General features: G+C 34.9%; 2 protein-coding genes across 2 annotated transcripts; one reads left to right on the plus strand and one right to left on the minus strand.

Moving 5' to 3' along the window:
- Nucleotides 1-3485: 3485 nt before the first annotated feature.
- Nucleotides 3486-6889, plus strand: LOC137731996 (transmembrane 9 superfamily member 3-like). The gene is made up of 7 exons (XM_068471271.1): nucleotides 3486-3711; nucleotides 3845-3885; nucleotides 4232-4817; nucleotides 4926-5063; nucleotides 5150-5306; nucleotides 5404-5888; nucleotides 6334-6889. The coding sequence occupies exons 1-7, from the start codon at nucleotides 3560-3562 to the stop codon at nucleotides 6551-6553; spliced, it is 1779 nt and encodes a 592-aa protein (XP_068327372.1). The 5' UTR covers nucleotides 3486-3559; the 3' UTR covers nucleotides 6554-6889.
- A 3253-nt stretch (nucleotides 6890-10142) lies between these two features.
- On the minus strand, nucleotides 10143-12126 carry LOC137731748 (D-galacturonate reductase-like). The gene is made up of 4 exons (XM_068470941.1): nucleotides 11723-12126; nucleotides 11227-11470; nucleotides 10950-11129; nucleotides 10143-10676 (listed from the first exon to the last, which is right to left on the minus strand). Exons 1-4 carry the CDS (start codon nucleotides 12040-12042, stop codon nucleotides 10464-10466), a joined length of 957 nt encoding a protein of 318 aa, XP_068327042.1. The 5' UTR covers nucleotides 12043-12126; the 3' UTR covers nucleotides 10143-10463.
- Between the last annotated feature and the right edge of the window lie 7004 nt (nucleotides 12127-19130).

Genomic DNA, 19130 nt, shown 5'->3' on the forward strand with positions numbered 1-19130 from the left:
CATAATGAGCTAGCAATAATATGGTTCAAATACACATTTGGCAATAATCAAATCTAAAACCTCTTACTTTCAAACTAGATTGTAGTATCAAGTGACAAATCTACTATATTATTATTATCTACAATTATTTGTAATTTGTAACAAGACTCCAAATGTGTCAATAGCACGCTGCTCAATAGTTTGGTGATCTGGACTCCTCGCTTTTTTACAAAGAACATAAAGACAAATAAAAAAAGTAGAAGAAGATGAATAGAATTGACAAATTGTTTGGATCTACTCGACGTAAGCAGCAGGCGTTATCTGTTAATTTTCTTTTGCATCAGATGTGGGGATTTGATTAGACTTCATTTTAAAGGAAAACTAATGAAAATGGCTTGAAAACTTTGAGTTTTAACGATAAGAACAAAATAAAGGGTAAAGTGAATAGTACCATGATTGACTTTCTAGTGTAAAAATATGGTTTTTCGTTAAAATGAACTGTACCAGGAGCTTTTCGTTAAAGTTCTTTTATTTTAATCATCAAATGTGTTATTAGTTAAACAAGTAATTATGGCATATTATTATTTTAATTACAAAATCAAGATCATGGATGCATGTGCGACGGATTGAAAGGAGTATGATTATTTCTCCTCTTTTTTTTTTCTTTTCCTCCTATTTGAGCGATCATAGTTAAGCCACGTTAACATTTTATATTAACTTTTTATAAAAAAATAAAAAAAAAAGATAAAATAAAGAATATAAAAAGAAGGGATGGAAGGATGCCCCTTAATTCTCACACGTCCACATCGTTATGTTTCTGCTCTAATCTTCCAACTTAATTTTTAAATTTTTTTTTTTTGTCACAACTGAGGAACTGATGACTTTAACAAGGGCAATATTGTAATTTGAAACCTATTCGCATCTTTGGAATAATGTTTGTAGCATCTGGTAATGACGTGGTAGGTTGGTAGCTGTTACTTAGTTTCATTTTTATTATGTTAACGATAATGTAAGAAGAATAGTCGAATTTAAAATTTCGAGTGAATGGATAAATGTTTTAAATTACTTAACTTATAAGCCTTTTGCTAAAAAAGTTAGAACCGGTCTTAGTTTATGTGTGTAATTGAGCATGCTAATCTTCTTTGTATCAAACTTTATATTCATACAGTTTTATATTAAAAAGAGGAACCATGAGAACAATCGGCCCTAACTAAATCAAAATTTATGACTGGGACGGCAAAGTTTGGTACAACACCATCCCAAATATGATTGGAATGAAGACTAAGGCCATGCTTAGCAAAAGCGTATGCAACAAAACTAGCTTCCCTAAAAATATGTCGCCAAGAGATCTATTGAAATTTTGTCGCCAGCCTTCGAATCTCTGCAATCGCAGTCTTCAAGTTACAGGGAGCAGACCAACTACCAAGCACATAGTAGATGACTAATCTTGAATCTCCTTCCACTTGGATCTTAGAAACACCTTCCCTTTTTTTAGGGCAAAAAATGGACCCTCCTTCAGCGCCATAGCTTCTGCCTTGAAAATCGTAGCTCCATCAACATTGAAAGAATCGCCTCCCAAAACATTCCCTTATCATTTCTTAACACGAACCCAACAACTACATTTTGAAGACTGACCGACCCATCAAAATTAAGCTTTATAAAATTAGGGTCAGGCGAGTGATATTTTATGGAGTATTTATTTGTTGTTGAATTGTAATGTGTACATAAGTCAAAGGCGAATCTGTTCACACGAACACCATATGAAGGTGGGTAACGAACCCTTTGTAGTATGGAAATTTGGGTCCCCTCTGGACCTTAATGTCCAGAGCCTAAAGACCATGAAATTTGAGGCCTTAAGTTGTGTGAAAGAAAGATCATAACCCTTAATTTATATAAGATGAGCTAGCAAAATGAGTTAATAAATATTATATAACTCAATTCAGACGGCCCAAATTATCCAATTCTTAAGTTATGGACAGTGAAATGAAGATCTTTGTCCGCAATAAGGCATGTCGCGATACTGCTTGCCTCTGAAAGTCGTGTTAATGGGCTAATGAGAGAGGGGGCCTAAATCAGCTTTGCAGTTTGTTTTATTTTGGGTCAAAGACCAAATTCTCTTTTGTACTGAATCAAAGTCCAATTCCGATTTGATAATTATATTTGTACAATGTTTAAATTTTTTTAATAGCAAATTATTATAAAGAATAATGTTTTACAATTCTTAAAAGTCTATTTGTATTCGTTGAGAAATGTTTTAATTGACTAGAAGTTGTTTTAGAGAAGATATTTTTGAATTATAAAAGAATTTAAAGTACTTTTTTAAGATTAATTTTTTATTTTTATAACAATTGGTTTTATGGATAACTTTTTAAAACACTATCAGTTATTTAAAAATATTTTTTTCTAACAAGTATTTTGTTATATAAAATCCAATTTCATTTTATAAATTTTTAATTAACAAATAATATTTTATCAATAGGTTGTTTATACCGTCGAAATTATGTGTGGTCTAATATCTTAATGGATGTGAATATTAAGTTTTCATGCATATCAGGTTCAAAATTCTCATCTCCTAAAGTATAATAATAATTTCGAACTCTCTATTAATAATAATAAATTAGCCAGTTAATAGTACAGTCCACTGTTCTAAAAATCCCTGCGGCTGACCATCGCCACGATCAATGCTTAGGAATTTGAAAATTAAGAAATGATGCCTAAACCTGCTGAGGCGCCCACCTAAACCGCCTAAACACCCGCCTAACCCATCTAGACCTCCCTGGACATCTGCCTAGGTTGCAACTCACTTAGATAAAAAATAAATAACTTTTTTTTTTGCATTTTTATTGTTTTCAATAAATTGTAAGAGGCTTATTGAACATTTAAATAACACACACATTATATATTTGCTTTCCATATTTTCATTATGTTCTAATACTTCATAATATATATGTCATTCTATTTTCTAGTTTATGATGAAATTATATATATTTTAAGTATAAACACACACTTATTTACACAAAATACAATAGATTTACTTAAATCCGCCTAGTTCGTCTAGGCTCTGTCTAAGCGCTAGGTCTCAACCCATCGCCTTGACTAGCACCTAGCGTTTTTTATAACCTTGGTACGGTCTAGTGGTATTCCTCTTTGTAAGTGTGAGGTCTTAAGTCCGATTCTCGACAAAGGTGGATTTCAACTATATTATTAGTTTATTATGAGACTTCACCCACTCCTCAATTCTCTAGATAAATAATATCATTGTTTAAAAAAAAATATAATGAAAAATACTTGAAAATTTTGAGTTTTAACGATAAGGACAAAATAAAAGCTAAAGTGAATAGTACCAGATTTGACTTTTTAGTATAAAAATATGATTTTTCGTTAAAGTGAATAGTACTATAGATTTTTCGTTTAAACTTCCAAAAATAGAAAAAAAAATAGATACATTCGAAACTGGAAAAAAAAATAGAAAAGAAATATATTATCCGGTTGCTTCAGTTGTTCGTTCGTGCATTCTCTCACTATCTCCAGTTGAAAGAATATCACTTGCATCTTCTTTTTCTTCTTCTCCGTCCGGACCATGAAGATGAACCTCCCGCCCATTCTCCTACTCGCGGCTCTAATCGCGTGCACTGCCACTCACGTCAGATCCGACGCCTCCGACCACCGCTACAACGAGGGCGACGCCGTCCCCCTCTACTCCAACAAAGTCGGGCCCTTCCACAACCCCAGGTAATCCTATCAAAGCTCTTCCAGATCTGACTTCCGATCTGGATTTCGACCTCCATTTTCTGAAATTCTTCATGCAATTTCTGATTTTTTTAAGATTATTAATCTGTCTTTGTATCTGTTTGTTTGGTTGCAGCGAAACGTATCGTTATTTTGATCTGCCCTTCTGCTCAGCAGGTTTTGCATCTCAAACTTTTTGCTCTTACATTCTCATTCAATATGCAATTGTGTAAATTTTAGCTGTGACATCCAAAAAATGTGCATAAAATTCTGAAATAGTAACTTGTCGTGAGGATTTTTCACTTGGAATTTCTATTTCGAGGAGTTAAAATGTTGGGAACTTGGGGATAATTGTCCCTGTAAACATTTTCGATTGATAGAGGCAAAGTTTTGGGTTTTAAAATTAGGATAATGATGCAGCTCTTGATTATGGCTCTGTTCGCGAAATTTGTTTCGTGATGCATTTGCTGTGTTATTGTCTCTTTTGGTTATTAATTCGGCGGCGAATGAATGTAAATGTTAGGTGATGTGAAGGAGAAGAGGGAGGCGCTCGGAGAGGTGTTGAATGGAGATCGGCTTGTTAGTGCTCCTTATAAGCTTGAGTTTAGAAAAGATAAGGACTCTGAGGTTGCTTGTACAAGGAAGCTGACCAAGGAAGAAGTTGTGCAGTTTCGAACTGCTGTGAAAAAAGACTACTACTTCCAAATGTATTATGATGACTTGCCCATCTGGGGCTTTTTGGGAAAGGTTGACAAGGAAGGAAAAACTGACCCGAGGGAATACAAATATTTTCTTTACAAGCATATCCAATTTGATGCTCGTTACAATAAAGATCGTGTGATTGAAATCACCGCCAAGATGGACCCTCATTCTGTTGTAGACTTGACAGAGGACAAGGATGTTGATGCGGATTTCATGTACAGTGTGAAATGGTCGGATACTAACATTCCCTTCGAGAATAGAATGGATAAATACTCACAGTCCTCTTCACTGCCACATCACTTGGAAATCCATTGGTTCTCAATCATAAATTCATGCGTCACAGTTCTCCTTTTGACGGGTTTTCTTGCAACGATTCTCATGCGAGTCCTGAAGAACGATTTCATGAAGTGAGATTTAATTTCTGATCCCTGAAAACCTGATGTTTTCTGAAAGTCTCCGGGTTTTCCGTTTAGAATTAATTGTCACTTATTATATCTGTTTAATTTTATATTAAGGTATGCGCAAGATGAGGAAGCTGCTGATGATCAAGAAGAGACTGGATGGAAGTACATTCATGGTGATGTTTTCCGGTTTCCCGAGAACAAATCTTTGTTTGCTGCAGCCCATGGTTCTGGAACCCAGCTGTTCACTCTGTGAGGATCTTATTGCAATTTTTTTGGTTATTAAATGTTAGTAACTTAGTACTAATGCTAATGTCTGGCCTTCTCTTCATTTCCAGCACAATATTCATTTTCATGCTGGCATTGGTTGGTGTATTTTATCCATACAACCGAGGAGCTTTATTCACTGCGCTTGTGGTCATATATGCTCTTACTTCTGGCATTGCGGGATATACTGCAACTTCTTTCTATTGTCAGCTTGAAGGAAAAAACTGGGTAAGTCAATATGGATTCTGTTTGCAACAATTGCAGGTTATAGTTTATGCTTTTAAAGTGAAATGGAATCATTTAGTTTCCATTTTCTGGTTGACAGGTGAGAAACTTGTTACTTACCGGGTGCCTTTTCTGCGGGCCCCTGTTCCTGACTTTCTGCTTCCTTAACACTGTTGCAATTGTTTATAGTGCAACTGCAGCTCTTCCTTTTGGTACTATTGTGGTAATTGTCCTTATTTGGACATTGGTAACATCACCATTGCTTGTCTTGGGTGGTATTGCCGGGAAAAACAACAAGGCTGAATTCCAAGCTCCCGTCCGCACCACAAAGTATCCTCGAGAAATTCCAACTCTTCCATGGTACAGGACGACCATTCCTCAGATGGCAATGGCAGGGTTTCTCCCCTTCAGTGCAATATACATTGAACTTTACTACATATTCGCCAGCGTCTGGGGTCACAGGATCTACACAATCTACAGCATCCTGTTTATTGTATTTATTATTCTTTTGATTGTCACTGCCTTTATAACTGTGGCTTTGACATATTTCCAACTTGCTGCTGAAGATCATGGGTGGTGGTGGAGGTAACAAATCTTCATAATCTTGCTTCTGTTGTAGGTTATATTGCTTATATTCCCAGAAGTTAGGTTTAGTTTTCTGCTTTGTTTTTTGTTTAATGTTTTCTAAATTAAACTTTTTCTGTAGATATGGACCATAAAATTATACAATGAACAAAAGCAAAAACAAATAAGATACAAGAAATGCTCATAATGTGTTTCGAAGTATGAAAATTTCTGAAATTCAATAGATGAAGTTGTTTGGTACTAATGATCTTTGGGGTTTCAAGTTGTTTTCTCTACAATGTTATATGCTTTCAGTGACTAGTGTCATTACATTTGAGTTATGACTGTGAACCCATCACTTCGTGACTCTGTGAATCCGTATAGCAGAGCATATATTTATTGAATATGTTTTCCTCTTTCTGTGACTTGTGTGGCTGGACTAATGAGTGTTCTTGATTTGTGACAGGTCCTTCCTATGCGGTGGATCCACTGGCCTCTTCATCTATGGTTACTGCTTGTATTATTACTATGCCCGATCAGATATGTCTGGTTTTATGCAAACGTCGTTCTTCTTCGGTTACATGGCCTGCATTTGCTACGGCTTCTTTCTCATGCTTGGCACCGTAGGTTTCCGCGCTGCTTTGCTGTTTGTTCGTCACATTTACAAGTCCATCAAGTGTGAGTAGGTGGTCGGTTGATCGTTCTGTTGAATAGGTTGTCGTTTATTCCTTTTTTAGCATAGGAAAAAGTCGTGATTTTTGTTAGAAGGTAGGCGAGAGGGTGCCTCCAGAAGCAGAGGAAGCAGCGAGCTTTTTCGAATCAAATCTTTCGAGGCCTCTGTTGAGCGTTTGCTTCAGGCGTTGGGAAAATTTGGGGCAATTTAGGGTTTGCCTTAACTATTCTTCACTAAATGTATGTAATAGAATAGAAGCATTAACGTGGAGGAACAGGAGAGCTTGTTGTATGGCCACATTTTACTTAGAACTCTCAGAAATGACTTTCTTCCATATTAGCTTGCCCTTATTCTTTTGTCTAATTGTACATTTGTGTTAAGCATTTTCACGAATTACATTCGAATCAAATAATCGATGGAAGGAAGGAATCAAAGCTACATTTTGGATGCACGATTGCTCTTGATTACATCTAATAATTGACCAAATGACTTGTTATTTTCTAAGACGAGAATATGAAAATATAGATTTGGCAAACGGGTCGTGCTTATTGTGTTTGTATTGTTTTCGTGTTATATCCGTTATTTCGTACTTGTTATCTTAACGATCGTGTTGTGTTAAACCTGTTATCTTAACAGGTTCTTTACAGTGACTCGATAAAGACTTAACATCTGAATGGTATACCGGTAGGGTAAATAAAACAATACAATGGCTACCATACGCAAATGAATTCCACGAAGTTACTCTAATTACTCTCTAAATTTCTAATTATATTATTTTACATGTATTCCAGCGGATAATACCTTCCTGTCCACTCCAGTCATAAAATCATAGTTTGTAGCATTCATTACATTTTATTTTGACTTGGCGATTCCAAATTGTTTGTTTGTCCCACAGCGAAAATGAGAAGACAACCACCGGCGCCCCACTTGGGCGAGCAGTAGTTCTCATTTGAACGTACGCAGCCGTGCGGTGAGCGCAGAGCGAATGTGGCTAATCTTGTCCAATCCTCAGTCAAAGAATAATAGAAGATGTCAAGATTCTGTACAAGCGGTATTGGGTGGGAGAGGATCGACAGATACATGTAAAGAACGAAGCAGTCATAACGTACATGAACCGTCGTTTTTCCCTTGGCTTTGGCAATGTCTTCGAGGACATGCGACCCTAAAACACTATTGTCTCCCCCATTGACTGTTAGCTGCACCCAAAAGACAGTCAGCTGTAACTTGGGATTCCCTTTGCCCTACGGAACTCTCTCAATTTCTTTATAAGCCAAGCTGGGCTCACCTCCAGCCACAGAAACTATTTTCAACTTTGGACGATATTTTGCAGATATGACGCTTGAATGAGAACTTAAAATATAGACAGTTTAATCCGATTGTATGTATATATATATATATATATATATATATATATATATATCCATATAAATAAAGGATAACTAATGAAAATGACTTGAAAACTTTGAATTTTAACCAAAAAGACAAAAATGTGTTGTAAGTGAATAGTATCAAGAGTGACTTTTTAGAATAAAAATGTCCTTAACGTGAAAAGTGAACAGTACCATGAGTGTTTCGTTAAGAATTCTAAATGATCACACTTGGTTGAGAGCGGGAGGGTTTTTGGAGATGGAAAGGAGGTCCTCGAGCAGATTGCAACCGAAGTTACTGACGCCAATGCCCCTGGCATGGCCGAGTCTCTTGCATTCTTCCATGCCTTCTCAAACAGACTTGATATCAAGGGTTACACCATCTCCTTTTCAGCAGTCATACCCTTCCCCTTTTTGTCAAATTTGGATGGCCGGTGTATTAAGTACATATCCACGTACTCGACGCCATCGTCAAGTATTAGAAAGTTGTTTAAAATCGGAAACAATTACCAAACAAGTGGAGAAATTTTTAGTTGTGACGGAAATACAGATAGTACATCAAGTGTTTTTATGTAAGTGATGAAAAATTTTAATTTTTAAATTATTAACCTTTTAACATGCATAATTCACCATTTATACAGAAACACATGATATACCATTTCGTGGGATGGTCACACTAGAAAATTTCTCAGACAAGTGGAAGGACAATTATTAGGGGCAATGGTGGAAGGACAATCGTTGATTTTTAAATATAGTGAAAGCAATGTCCACGTTGCATATATTGAGCGGGGACCGTACAAAGAGAATGGCAAGACGTAGCTGTCATTCATCTTATCTTTTTGATTATTATGTTTACAAGCGATTTTGAATGAAAAAAAGCCAAAAACAAGAAGCTGCAAAACTTAACTTTGAAAAACTAGCTTTTTTTCACATCTGTTTTATATAAAAGTTTACCAAACATTATAATAATGCTTTTTTTTTTTCAAAAGCACTTTTACAAAAAAGTTTACCAAACACTCTGTTGCTTTATTTCACAGCCGCTTATTCTCACAGTACAACAGAAACAACTTTTTTTTCAAAGCACAGCAATACCAAACCAACCCTAAGAAGAAATAGAAAATTTTTAACCCCGAACATGTGCAATGGGTAAAAGAAAATTATCATTTTCATCCAGACAATCCCGAACACACAAAATACACTCTCCAGTCTCCGGTACCTTCACTTCTAGTATCCAACATAATATAAAAGTTAATTGAAGATTGTAAAACCAAGCCAATGAGCTTCACATGTACGGATCCAAACGAACTCTGTAATTAAAAAGCACAAGAATTTATTAAGCTTTTTAGCCAAAATGACCATTGAGATTTATATAATACATCACTTTGGTCCTTGAGATTGTCCACTATCCATTATTTTGGTCATTCTGTTAAAAGCTCCGTTAAGTGTCCCGAAGCTCTTGGCCGAAAGTTTGGGCAATTTTCAAAGCTTCGTAACTCAATCGGTTCTTAACCAAATTTGACTCATAATATATCAAAATGAAGATCGGAAAGTGTAGAACAAAATTATAACTATTTGGAAGCCCAATGGTTGCCGGAGATGGCAGATAAATAGCTTGAAAGGTGACTGGTCCACAGGAAAACTGGAAAACTCGCAGGAAATTGGGTAAACTTTAAACTTTCATAATTTCTTCATTACTAAATGAAATCGAGTGATTTAAAAAAGAAAATCATACTTCTCAAAGAGATGAAGATAATGGTATCTTGACAGCTAATTCACCGTGTTTTGGCCGAAAAATGGCTCGAAAGTGGCTAACTCGAGACCAAGACAGCCAATTTTGAGACCTTTTTTTGGCCACACCATGGTAATTTAGCCATCTACAAAAGTACCATTCTCTTCGTCTCATTGAGAAGTATGATTTTCGTTTTTAAATCACTCGATTTCGTTCAGTATTGAAGAAGTTATGAACGTTTAAAGTTTACGTAGTTTCCGGCGAGTTTTCCAGTTTTCACGCAGACCAGTCACCTTTCAGGCTATTTTTCGGCCATCTCTGGCAACCATTGGGCTTCCAAATAGGTATAATATTGTTTTACACTTTCCTATCTTCATTTTGATATATTATGGGTCGAATTTAGTTAAGAAACGATTGAGTTACGATGCTTTGAAAATTGTCCAAACTTTCGACCAAGAGCTCTGAGACACTTAACGGAAAGACCAAAATAATGGATGGTGGACAACATCAAGGACCATTTCTATTGATTTTCAATCTCAATGACTAAATTGATATTTTATGCAAATCTCAAATACCATTTTGGCTAAAAAGCCAATTTATTATGCCTATGTTCAAGATACGATATAAAATACATAAAGAACGTGCAAAAGTTTGACCAGAGCAGATGCCGAAAGTTCCAAACAACTGTAGAACTTACAAAAACTTATGAAATTCTGAAAGAGAACGAATACACTCTAACTAAGAGTACGGGCGACCCTAGCTAGCTATATCAAAGCCCTCGCGGATGAAGTCATCAACGAAACGGTCAGAAATGATCGATGGATTGATCATAATCCAGCATCAATCTGGAGCACAACGTCATGCGGTCCCATAATTGAGGCAAAGATGATTGTTTTCTGTTGAGGAAGGCGACTAATCTCGTCTAATTCCTCCTCAGTCAAGGACCAACCGAAGATGTCAATGTTCTGATTCATTCTTTCCTTATTGAAGCTCTTTGTTATCAAGCTCACCCCTTGTTGGTACACCCATCTCAACGCTATCTGCATATCATTAAAAAGAAAGGAAAAATTAACTAGTGCAATGCTAAGCTACGTCTATGTATTATGTGTATATAATATATATTAGGGCGAGCTGGCAAATTAAACAAAGCTAGTTGTCCTAATTGTTAAGGTTTCAGAGATGGTCGGGTGGTTCACTGCTAATTTAAATCAATGTATATATAGTGTCCTAACTTAGTTGCATGTGTATACTGTGAAACCATTATTATAAGAGAATTTAACTTCATGAGACATTCAACACTGATTAACTAGCACCTGAGCAGTTGTTTTTCCTTTGGACCTGGCAATGTCTTGAAGGACTTTTGTGCCTAAAACTTTGTTTTCTCCATATCTAGTCCCGGATGCACCTAACGGGGAGTAGGCCGTCACATGAATGCCCTTTGCCTTACAGAACTCCCTCAGTTTCTTCAGCTGCCAAAGCGGGTTCACCTCCAACTGTGTATTTTGACATACAAATTAATTAACATATAAAATATATAGCCTTAGGCATGCATAAAAACTAACTGATTATAAAGTAGGAATGTATATGTACTTGGTTGACGGCGGGAGGGATATTGGCGATCGAAAGGAGGTCCTCAAGCATCTCGGAAGTGAAGTTACTCACGCCAATGCCCCTCGCAAGGCCCAGTCTCTTGCATTCTTCCATTCCTTCCCAAACCGACTTGATATCTAAGGGTAGCAACACCCCCTTTTCCACTGGCATAGAGCTCACCATTTTCCCAAATTTGAAGGGCCAATGTATTAGGTACATATCCACATACTCCAATTGCAGATTCCTACATAATTCATTCATGATTAAAAAAAAAAAAGAAGTTAATTAGCTAGGGTTTCAACTTTCATTTAGGAGCTGTTTGATAAATATTTCATTTTTTCACTTTATCAGAAAACTAAAATTAAAAGCTACTTTTGTGAGTTTTTAAAATTGGAAATTTGAATCTGAAAACTAAAATGTTATCATATGAGCCCTTAATATTATGAAATATGAATTGATTGATTGAACTATAACTTTGTCATACTATCATTTAAACCTTAAACTCATGTTGATGGCAGGCACTACAAGGTCTCTTTCAGCAAAGCTGGCAAAAAGCTTAGTGGTGATGAAAAGCTCACTCCTAGACTTGACGAGTCCAAGACGGAGTGCTTCAGCTATGGCTTCCCCGAGATCTTGCTCTGACCCGTAAATGAAGGCCGTGTCGAAGTGGCGGTAGCCCGCTCTGATGGCTTCAAGAATTGCAGCCTTGGTTGTTTCAGGGTCAACTTTAGGGTATGATGAAGTCCCCATGCCGATCACTGGCATCGTCATGTCACAAGAGCTCAGTGTTACCTCAGGAACTATCGTTGGCGTCATTACTAACTAATTAATGGACGTCGATCGAGAACTTAAGCTTACAAATTATCTTCAAGAATTTAGATAGAAGTCTATGGAATTAGAAGATATCCTGGTCTCCAGTTGTAACAATATCTTGCGTTTATATAGGCATGCACCTGAACAACGAGACAAAAATACTCTTCAATGAAGATTTTTCAGTGTATACGAAACACAAAGTAATTTTACTATATGTCGTAATATAAGTAAAAAAATATTAAAAAAATATATTTTAAGAATAAGACGAATTAAATATATTGTCTACCTATATTATAACACGTAACATACTACTTGTATTGTCCTTTCATATACAAATTTATGCTCGTCGATGGACATGCACGCATGAAGACGCAGTTAGCCAACACTACTGACCGAACAGCCCGTGCAAATTTCTACTCGTCGATGGACATGCATGCATGAAGACACGGTTAGCTAGCATTACTGACCAAACAGCCCAATTTCTCAACTCCCTTCTCCCTCTTCCATCTTTGTAATGAAATAAGTTAATAACCTTGACTCATTTTTATGGTCAATAATAAGCTTTTCCTTTGATGGCCAAGAGTGAATAATAAACGTGCCTTTGAAGAAATTCATCAACCAAATACGAATTAAAATTCGAAAATAAACTGCGATCTGTTTTTTCAGGTGTTCAAATTGTGGGATTTTGCTTTCACAAAACGTGCGTTGTATATACGTGTACACATCCACATCTGATCTAATATTTTATTGCAAATATAAAGTTTAAGAGACCTCTTTCAAAAGTGATTTTTTATGAACTCTTTATCACTTTATATTTTTGACATAATAATATATAATATTAATACGAAAATTAATGTAAAACAATAAACCGTAAAAAATTCTTACTTTAAAAGAATTCCTTTAGCATTTCTCAAGTATTAAATCATGCTTCTTCTGTTTTCATAAAGAGTCATGACCCATCGACCAGGGCTCTGCCCGGACAAGACAACTGGGCTAGCAGAGACCTAAACTCTCCAATGGAGCACGTGAATACTTTATTTTGTGTAATATATTCACTAATCAACCACCGTGAATAAATACATGTACGCTATGACTTGACCTTTAATTTCGTGATAGAACTAGAATGAAGAATAAACTATTTAGATAAGGTGAAATTAAACAAATTGTAATAAATAAATAAAAGTTCGAGAGATTATTTTTATTAGGAACACAAATGAAGCGGGTGTAAAATATTACGCTGTTTAGTTTCGTAATTATAACATAAAAGGATTGCAAGTAAAAAAAACGGAAGTGAAAGAGTATTGACATTATTGCTTTCAGTTATTTTCTTTTTTGCAGTGTGTAGTGATCACACACGAAGTGCTCTTTAAATAGAGTCACTCCCATAAAAACTTACAAAGATGAAATGAATGTTCTTTGACAAACTTCATACAACAACAACAACATGATCACTATTCTAAAGTCTTTTCACCTTTTGCCAAAAACATGAGGGCATTCACCCCCACAACTTTTACAACACAAATGAATTTGTCAAGCGGCAGTACTATTATTTTCTTCAACAAAAGTAAAAGTTGTAAGAGGAGATCTTACACCATCAAGAGTATCAATATTCCTTTGTATCCTCGAACCAGGAAATGATACTCTCCGAATTTCTTCATTCTAATCCATCAAATTAGGGGATTTGTGTCGCTAAAATTTGATCAAACGGTTATAAATAGGGGTTCATTTTAAAAATTATAATAACTTCAATTGTTGGATCAAATTTCAACGGCATATATGTTAGACCGAGTCAATCTTATTAGAAACTCATCTCCGAAACAAACTCTTCATAGGATAAGATTGCTAGGTCATGTTTTAGTTTGAATAGTTCAAAGATAAGTTTGTTTTGATTTTGTATTTTGAATTCAAAGTTCTCCGTGTAAATAGGGTATTCAAAACCCTACTTGTAATCTGAAATCGATGTGTATAAATATACTGCAACCCATCATTATATGGGTGTGCAACTAAGCTGAAAACCTTAATGTTCTAAAGTTTTACATGGTATTGAGCCCTACAATCTTAACGACAAACGATCCAATTTTTTTTTCCAACCCATCGTCGCTTCCATGGCTGAAAACAACAACACCAACCACCACTCAAACCAATCCTTCCCCCCTCCCCGCTGCTAATACTTCCATCACCTCTTTCTCTTCCGCAATGACCAGTGTCGTTAAATAAATCAATAAGGAGTTCATGTTCAACTTTTTAGCACTAGCGTAAAGTCATAAATCATAGCCAACGGAGGAGCTTTTATTGACTTCCTTGCTAGACTAGGTTTGACCGTTTCATATTTCTAATTAGGCTTTTTAGCCTAAATGGTCATTGAGATTTGCATAACTCCTTATTTGGATCCCTGAGATTTGAAATCAATAGAATTGATCCCTGAGTTTGTCCACAATCAATCATTTTGGTCATTTCATGAAAAATCTCCATTAAATAATGATAAAATGATAAAAATACCCTCAATTTTGGTCATTTCATTTTGACCTATTGTTTATTAAATTGAAGGTAATTTTATCATTTTGATTCTTATTTAACATAATTTTTTATCTAAGGATCAAAATGATTGATGGTAGACAATCTCAATGACCACTTCTATGAATTTCAAATATCTGAGACTAAAGCGAGGAGTTATACAAATCTCATATACTATTTTGACTAAAAAAAAAACCTAATAATGGAGACTTCAGAACAAATTCAGTTGATGAGCATTAACGATCAAGTGATCCTTTCTCCTACGTATCCATTAATCTTGTGTTCACTTTACAAATAATGGATACAATTTTAGGAATCGTCAAATTAAAGTCGTATCTTCTAAGTGACTCATCTCTTTTGTGTTAGAGCTATTAAGTAGAAGAAATGGAGCTTAAGAATGCAGATAAATAAGCAGAAGAAGAAGACTGTATTGTATTTTTCACAAACGAAGCTATTACAAGTGAATCCCAAATGATCCCTTTACAGTGCTTTTTATAGTAACTAATACCATTTCACAATTACAAAAATACCCTTATAACTAACACGACCATCCAACGTGTCGGGGTTGTTTTCTGAAATAATGCATGCTAATTAAGCTAGGCTTCCTTTTCATTTGCTGTCTACTGCTATATATTAATGCATGCTGAAATATTGGTTTGTAGACTTTGAAAGAAAGAATGCATGTTAATTAAGCTAGGCTTCATTTTCATTTGCTGACTGATACATTAATGCATAACGAAATATTGGTTTGTAGTCTTTGAAATAGGAGATAATGACAAATTTTTGGTCAGTGCGGACACATTCACATCCCTGCCCATTCAATCATGTGGTCCTTCGCTCTCTGAGAGAGAGAGAGAGAGATGCACAAAAATGCAGCAAATTAACCATCTCCTAGCATCTTACAGACTTACTCCAAAGTCTTATTTTTACATTTCTTCTATCTTTGGTTCAGATACTCAAAGTCAGCATTGGTTGACGGCTTGGCAATGTACATATAACGTACAAAGAGTACACTTTAATTATCAGATTTAGTATAAGACCATATCCAACCCTTTGAGTTCAAATCTAACATTTTAAACCTAGAAAATGGTTTATTTGCTCCAACCATATTGGGTTAAATTTTTAACCCGAGATAGTTAAAGAATGAATTTAGGCTAAAACTTTTTTTCAAAGTGACTTTAAAAAAAATAAGACTTATGTAAACTATCGTAATTTATTTTTATGGATATTTTAACTTAAAAATATTTAGATTTTGATAAATATTGAAAAATCACATGAAACAAGAGTTTTTGGGTGAATTTTGATTTAAATTTTTTTTTTTCAAATTGTATTAGCCGTTAGATTTAATTTGGGGCAGTTAGATCTTTCTTTTACTATTAGATTTTGATCATATTGGATCTCAGCGGTTAGATTTAATGAATTTATAAATTAAATTTTAACTTAAGATGTTATTCCTTTTTTTTCAATTATATATGTATAGATAGAGAGAGTCTCCTCTCCTTGATGGATTCTTCAAATATTTTTTTTGAGAGACAACTTGTGGTGCTCATTTCATAACTTTTTCTATTGATTTAAACTGTTTATATTTTAGTACATTATACATAGATTATCAGTAATGTCTAATATAGTGTTGATTTTTTTATCGTTTGTCCAAAAATACAAATTTCTATATATACTTTACATAAATAGGGTAAAAGTTGTTTGGTACTAATGATCTTCGGGGTTTTCATAATGTTATATGCTTTCAGTGACTAGTGTCATTACTTTTGAGTTATGACTCTGTGAACCCATCTCTTCGTGACTCTGAATCCATATAGCTATACTTATTGAATATGTTTTCCTTTTTCTATGACTTGTGTGGCTGGACTAATGAGAGTTCTTGATCTGCGACAGGTCTTTTCCCATGCGGTGGACCCACTGGCCTCTTCATATATGGTTACTGCTTGTATTATTACTACGCCGGATCAGATATGTCTGGTTTTATGCAAACGTCATTCTTCTTCGGTCACATGGCCTGCATTTGCTACTGCTTCTTTCTCATGCTTGGCAGCGTAAGTTTCCGCACTGATTTGCTGTTTTTTCGTCACATTTACAAGTCCATCAAGTATGAGTAGGTGGTCGGTTGATCGTTCTGTTGAATAGGTCATCGTTTATTCCTTTTTTTTATCATAGGAAAGAGTCGTGATTTTTGTTTGAAGGTAGGCGAGAGGGTGCTTTCAGAAGCAGAGGAAGCAGCGAGCTTTCCCGAGTCAAGTCTTTCGAGGCCTCTGTTGAGCGTTTGCTTTAGGCGTTGGGAAACTTTGGGGCAATTTAGAGTTTGCCTTAACTATTATTCACTAGGTGTATGTAATAGAATAGAAGCATTAATGTGGGGGAACAGAAGAGCTTGTTGTATGGCCACATTTTACCTAACTCTCTGAAATGACTTTTTTTCCATATTAGCTTACCCTTATTGCTTTATGTAATTTGTCCATTGATCTTTTTCAATTCATTTTATCTGATAGCTGAAAATAGAAAGAGGTGTGTGAGAGGTAAAAATGGGTTCGTGGGTAGCATCACCCTCTAATAATTGACCATATGACTTGTTATTTGCTAATACAAGAACCCGAAACCATGAGGGGAGGCTTTTGGAGAGGCTCCTCTAGCTCTAGCAAGAAGGATTCGAACTTATAACCAGTTAGTTAACACCTGAAATCTATACAAATAGGGTAAATATTACAATACAATGGCTACCATACTCAAATGAACTCCATGTAGTTACTGTAATTACATTCTGAATTTCTATTTCTTCCTCAGTCAAAGACCAATCGAAAATGTCAAGATTATAATTCATTCTTTCCTTGTTGAAGCGTTGTGTTACCATGCTTTAATGCATGCATTGTTGAAGCGAGAGAATCGAGAACACGTAAAAAAAAGTACAAGTACAAGTGATATTGGGAGGGAAAGGATCGAAAGATATATGTAAAGAACGAAGGAGTCGTAACGTACTTGAGCCGTTGTTTTTCCTTTGCTTTGGCAATGTCATCGAGGACATGCGACCCTAAAACACTATTGTCTCATTGTCTCCCCATTAACTGTTAGCTGCACCGAAAAGAGAGTAAGCTGTAACATGGGATTCCCTTTACCTTACAGAACTCTCTCAATTTCTTTATCCGCCAAGCTGGGCTCATTTCCAGCTACAAAACATATTTAAATTTAAATCTTCAACACAACCAAATATCGTTTGATGACATAACAATCTTGAACTTTGGACCATTTTTTTGCAGGGATTCTTCATTTTTTTTTTTTTTTTTTTTTTTGAGAGACAATTTGTGGTGCTCGTTTCGTCAGTTTATATATTGGTACATTATACATAGCTCATCAGTAATGTCTAATATAATGTTGAATTTTTATTGTTTGTCCAAAAATAGGGTGGAAACCATAAAAAATGGTGTTACTTATTATCAAGTAAGAGGTTTTAGATTTAATTTGTAAGGATGACGAGTCAACACATTATCTATAATAGATTGATTGTGTAGCTTAGTCTAAATCTTTTTTCTCTTGTAATGTAAAACATCGTTATATGAAAAAGTTCGGATAGAAGTCAAAGTACATACGTATCAATTTAAATACCCTGGATTAAAGGAGCAAGCAACGGTGTTCAAAAAAAAAAAAAAAAAAAAAAAGGAGCAAGCAACTAGTCATGGTCAATTTATTGATATACATGGGATGTGCGGGCAACTCATTAGTCAACAAAAGGCGATACTACTATTTTAAACTTGTATATGGACTAGAATTCTTTTCCCTTCTCTTTCCATTCCCTTTCATTCTCTTCTTTTTTCATCACTTTCCATCCCCTCCTCTTACATTCTCTTATTTTATCTTTCTCTTGGTATAAAAAACTAATATAAGATGTTGACGTGATTTAACTATGACCGTTCAAATAGGAGGAGAGGGAAGAGGAGGGAAAAAAAAGGGGAGAGAATCCTACTCCCTTGTATATACAAAGTGTGTGTAAATTTTTTTTATTTTTGTTTTTAAAATTGAAGGATAGAGAAAGAAAGTGAGATAGAATGTGAGAGCGGAGATAGAAGTTCATTTTTTATTTTTCAATTGTTTAAAATTAGAGATGTTAAAATCACATGTAGATGAGACTTAAAAAAAAAAAAACAAAATTTTGTCTTGTAAAATTATGTTACTGACCTTAACTTTTTTGTTGTGATAGAAGACTAAATGGTTTTTTTATTCTCTTTTTGTTAACAAAGAAGATTCTATTAACTTGTAGTTTAGAAACATCCTAAGTTGAAATCTCATATTTATAAGGGAGTTTTAACGAAATATTTCCGATACTGTTCACTTTTAACGAAAAATGACATTTTTATCTTTCTTGGTACTATTTACTTACACATTTATTTGTTATTTTTCATTTGAACTAAAATTTTTGATTAGTTTTCCTTATTCATAAAGATGAATTTTCAGGGGAAAAGTATGCACATATCACCGATGTGATGCTATACATATTATGCACATATCCCTGATGTGATGCTATACATATTACAAAGTGGAATTATCCAGTTCAAAACAAAACAAAATAAATA

Source organism: Pyrus communis, chromosome 4 (assembly GCF_963583255.1).
Source record: "Pyrus communis chromosome 4, drPyrComm1.1, whole genome shotgun sequence".
NCBI classification, from domain to species: domain Eukaryota; kingdom Viridiplantae; phylum Streptophyta; class Magnoliopsida; order Rosales; family Rosaceae; genus Pyrus; species Pyrus communis.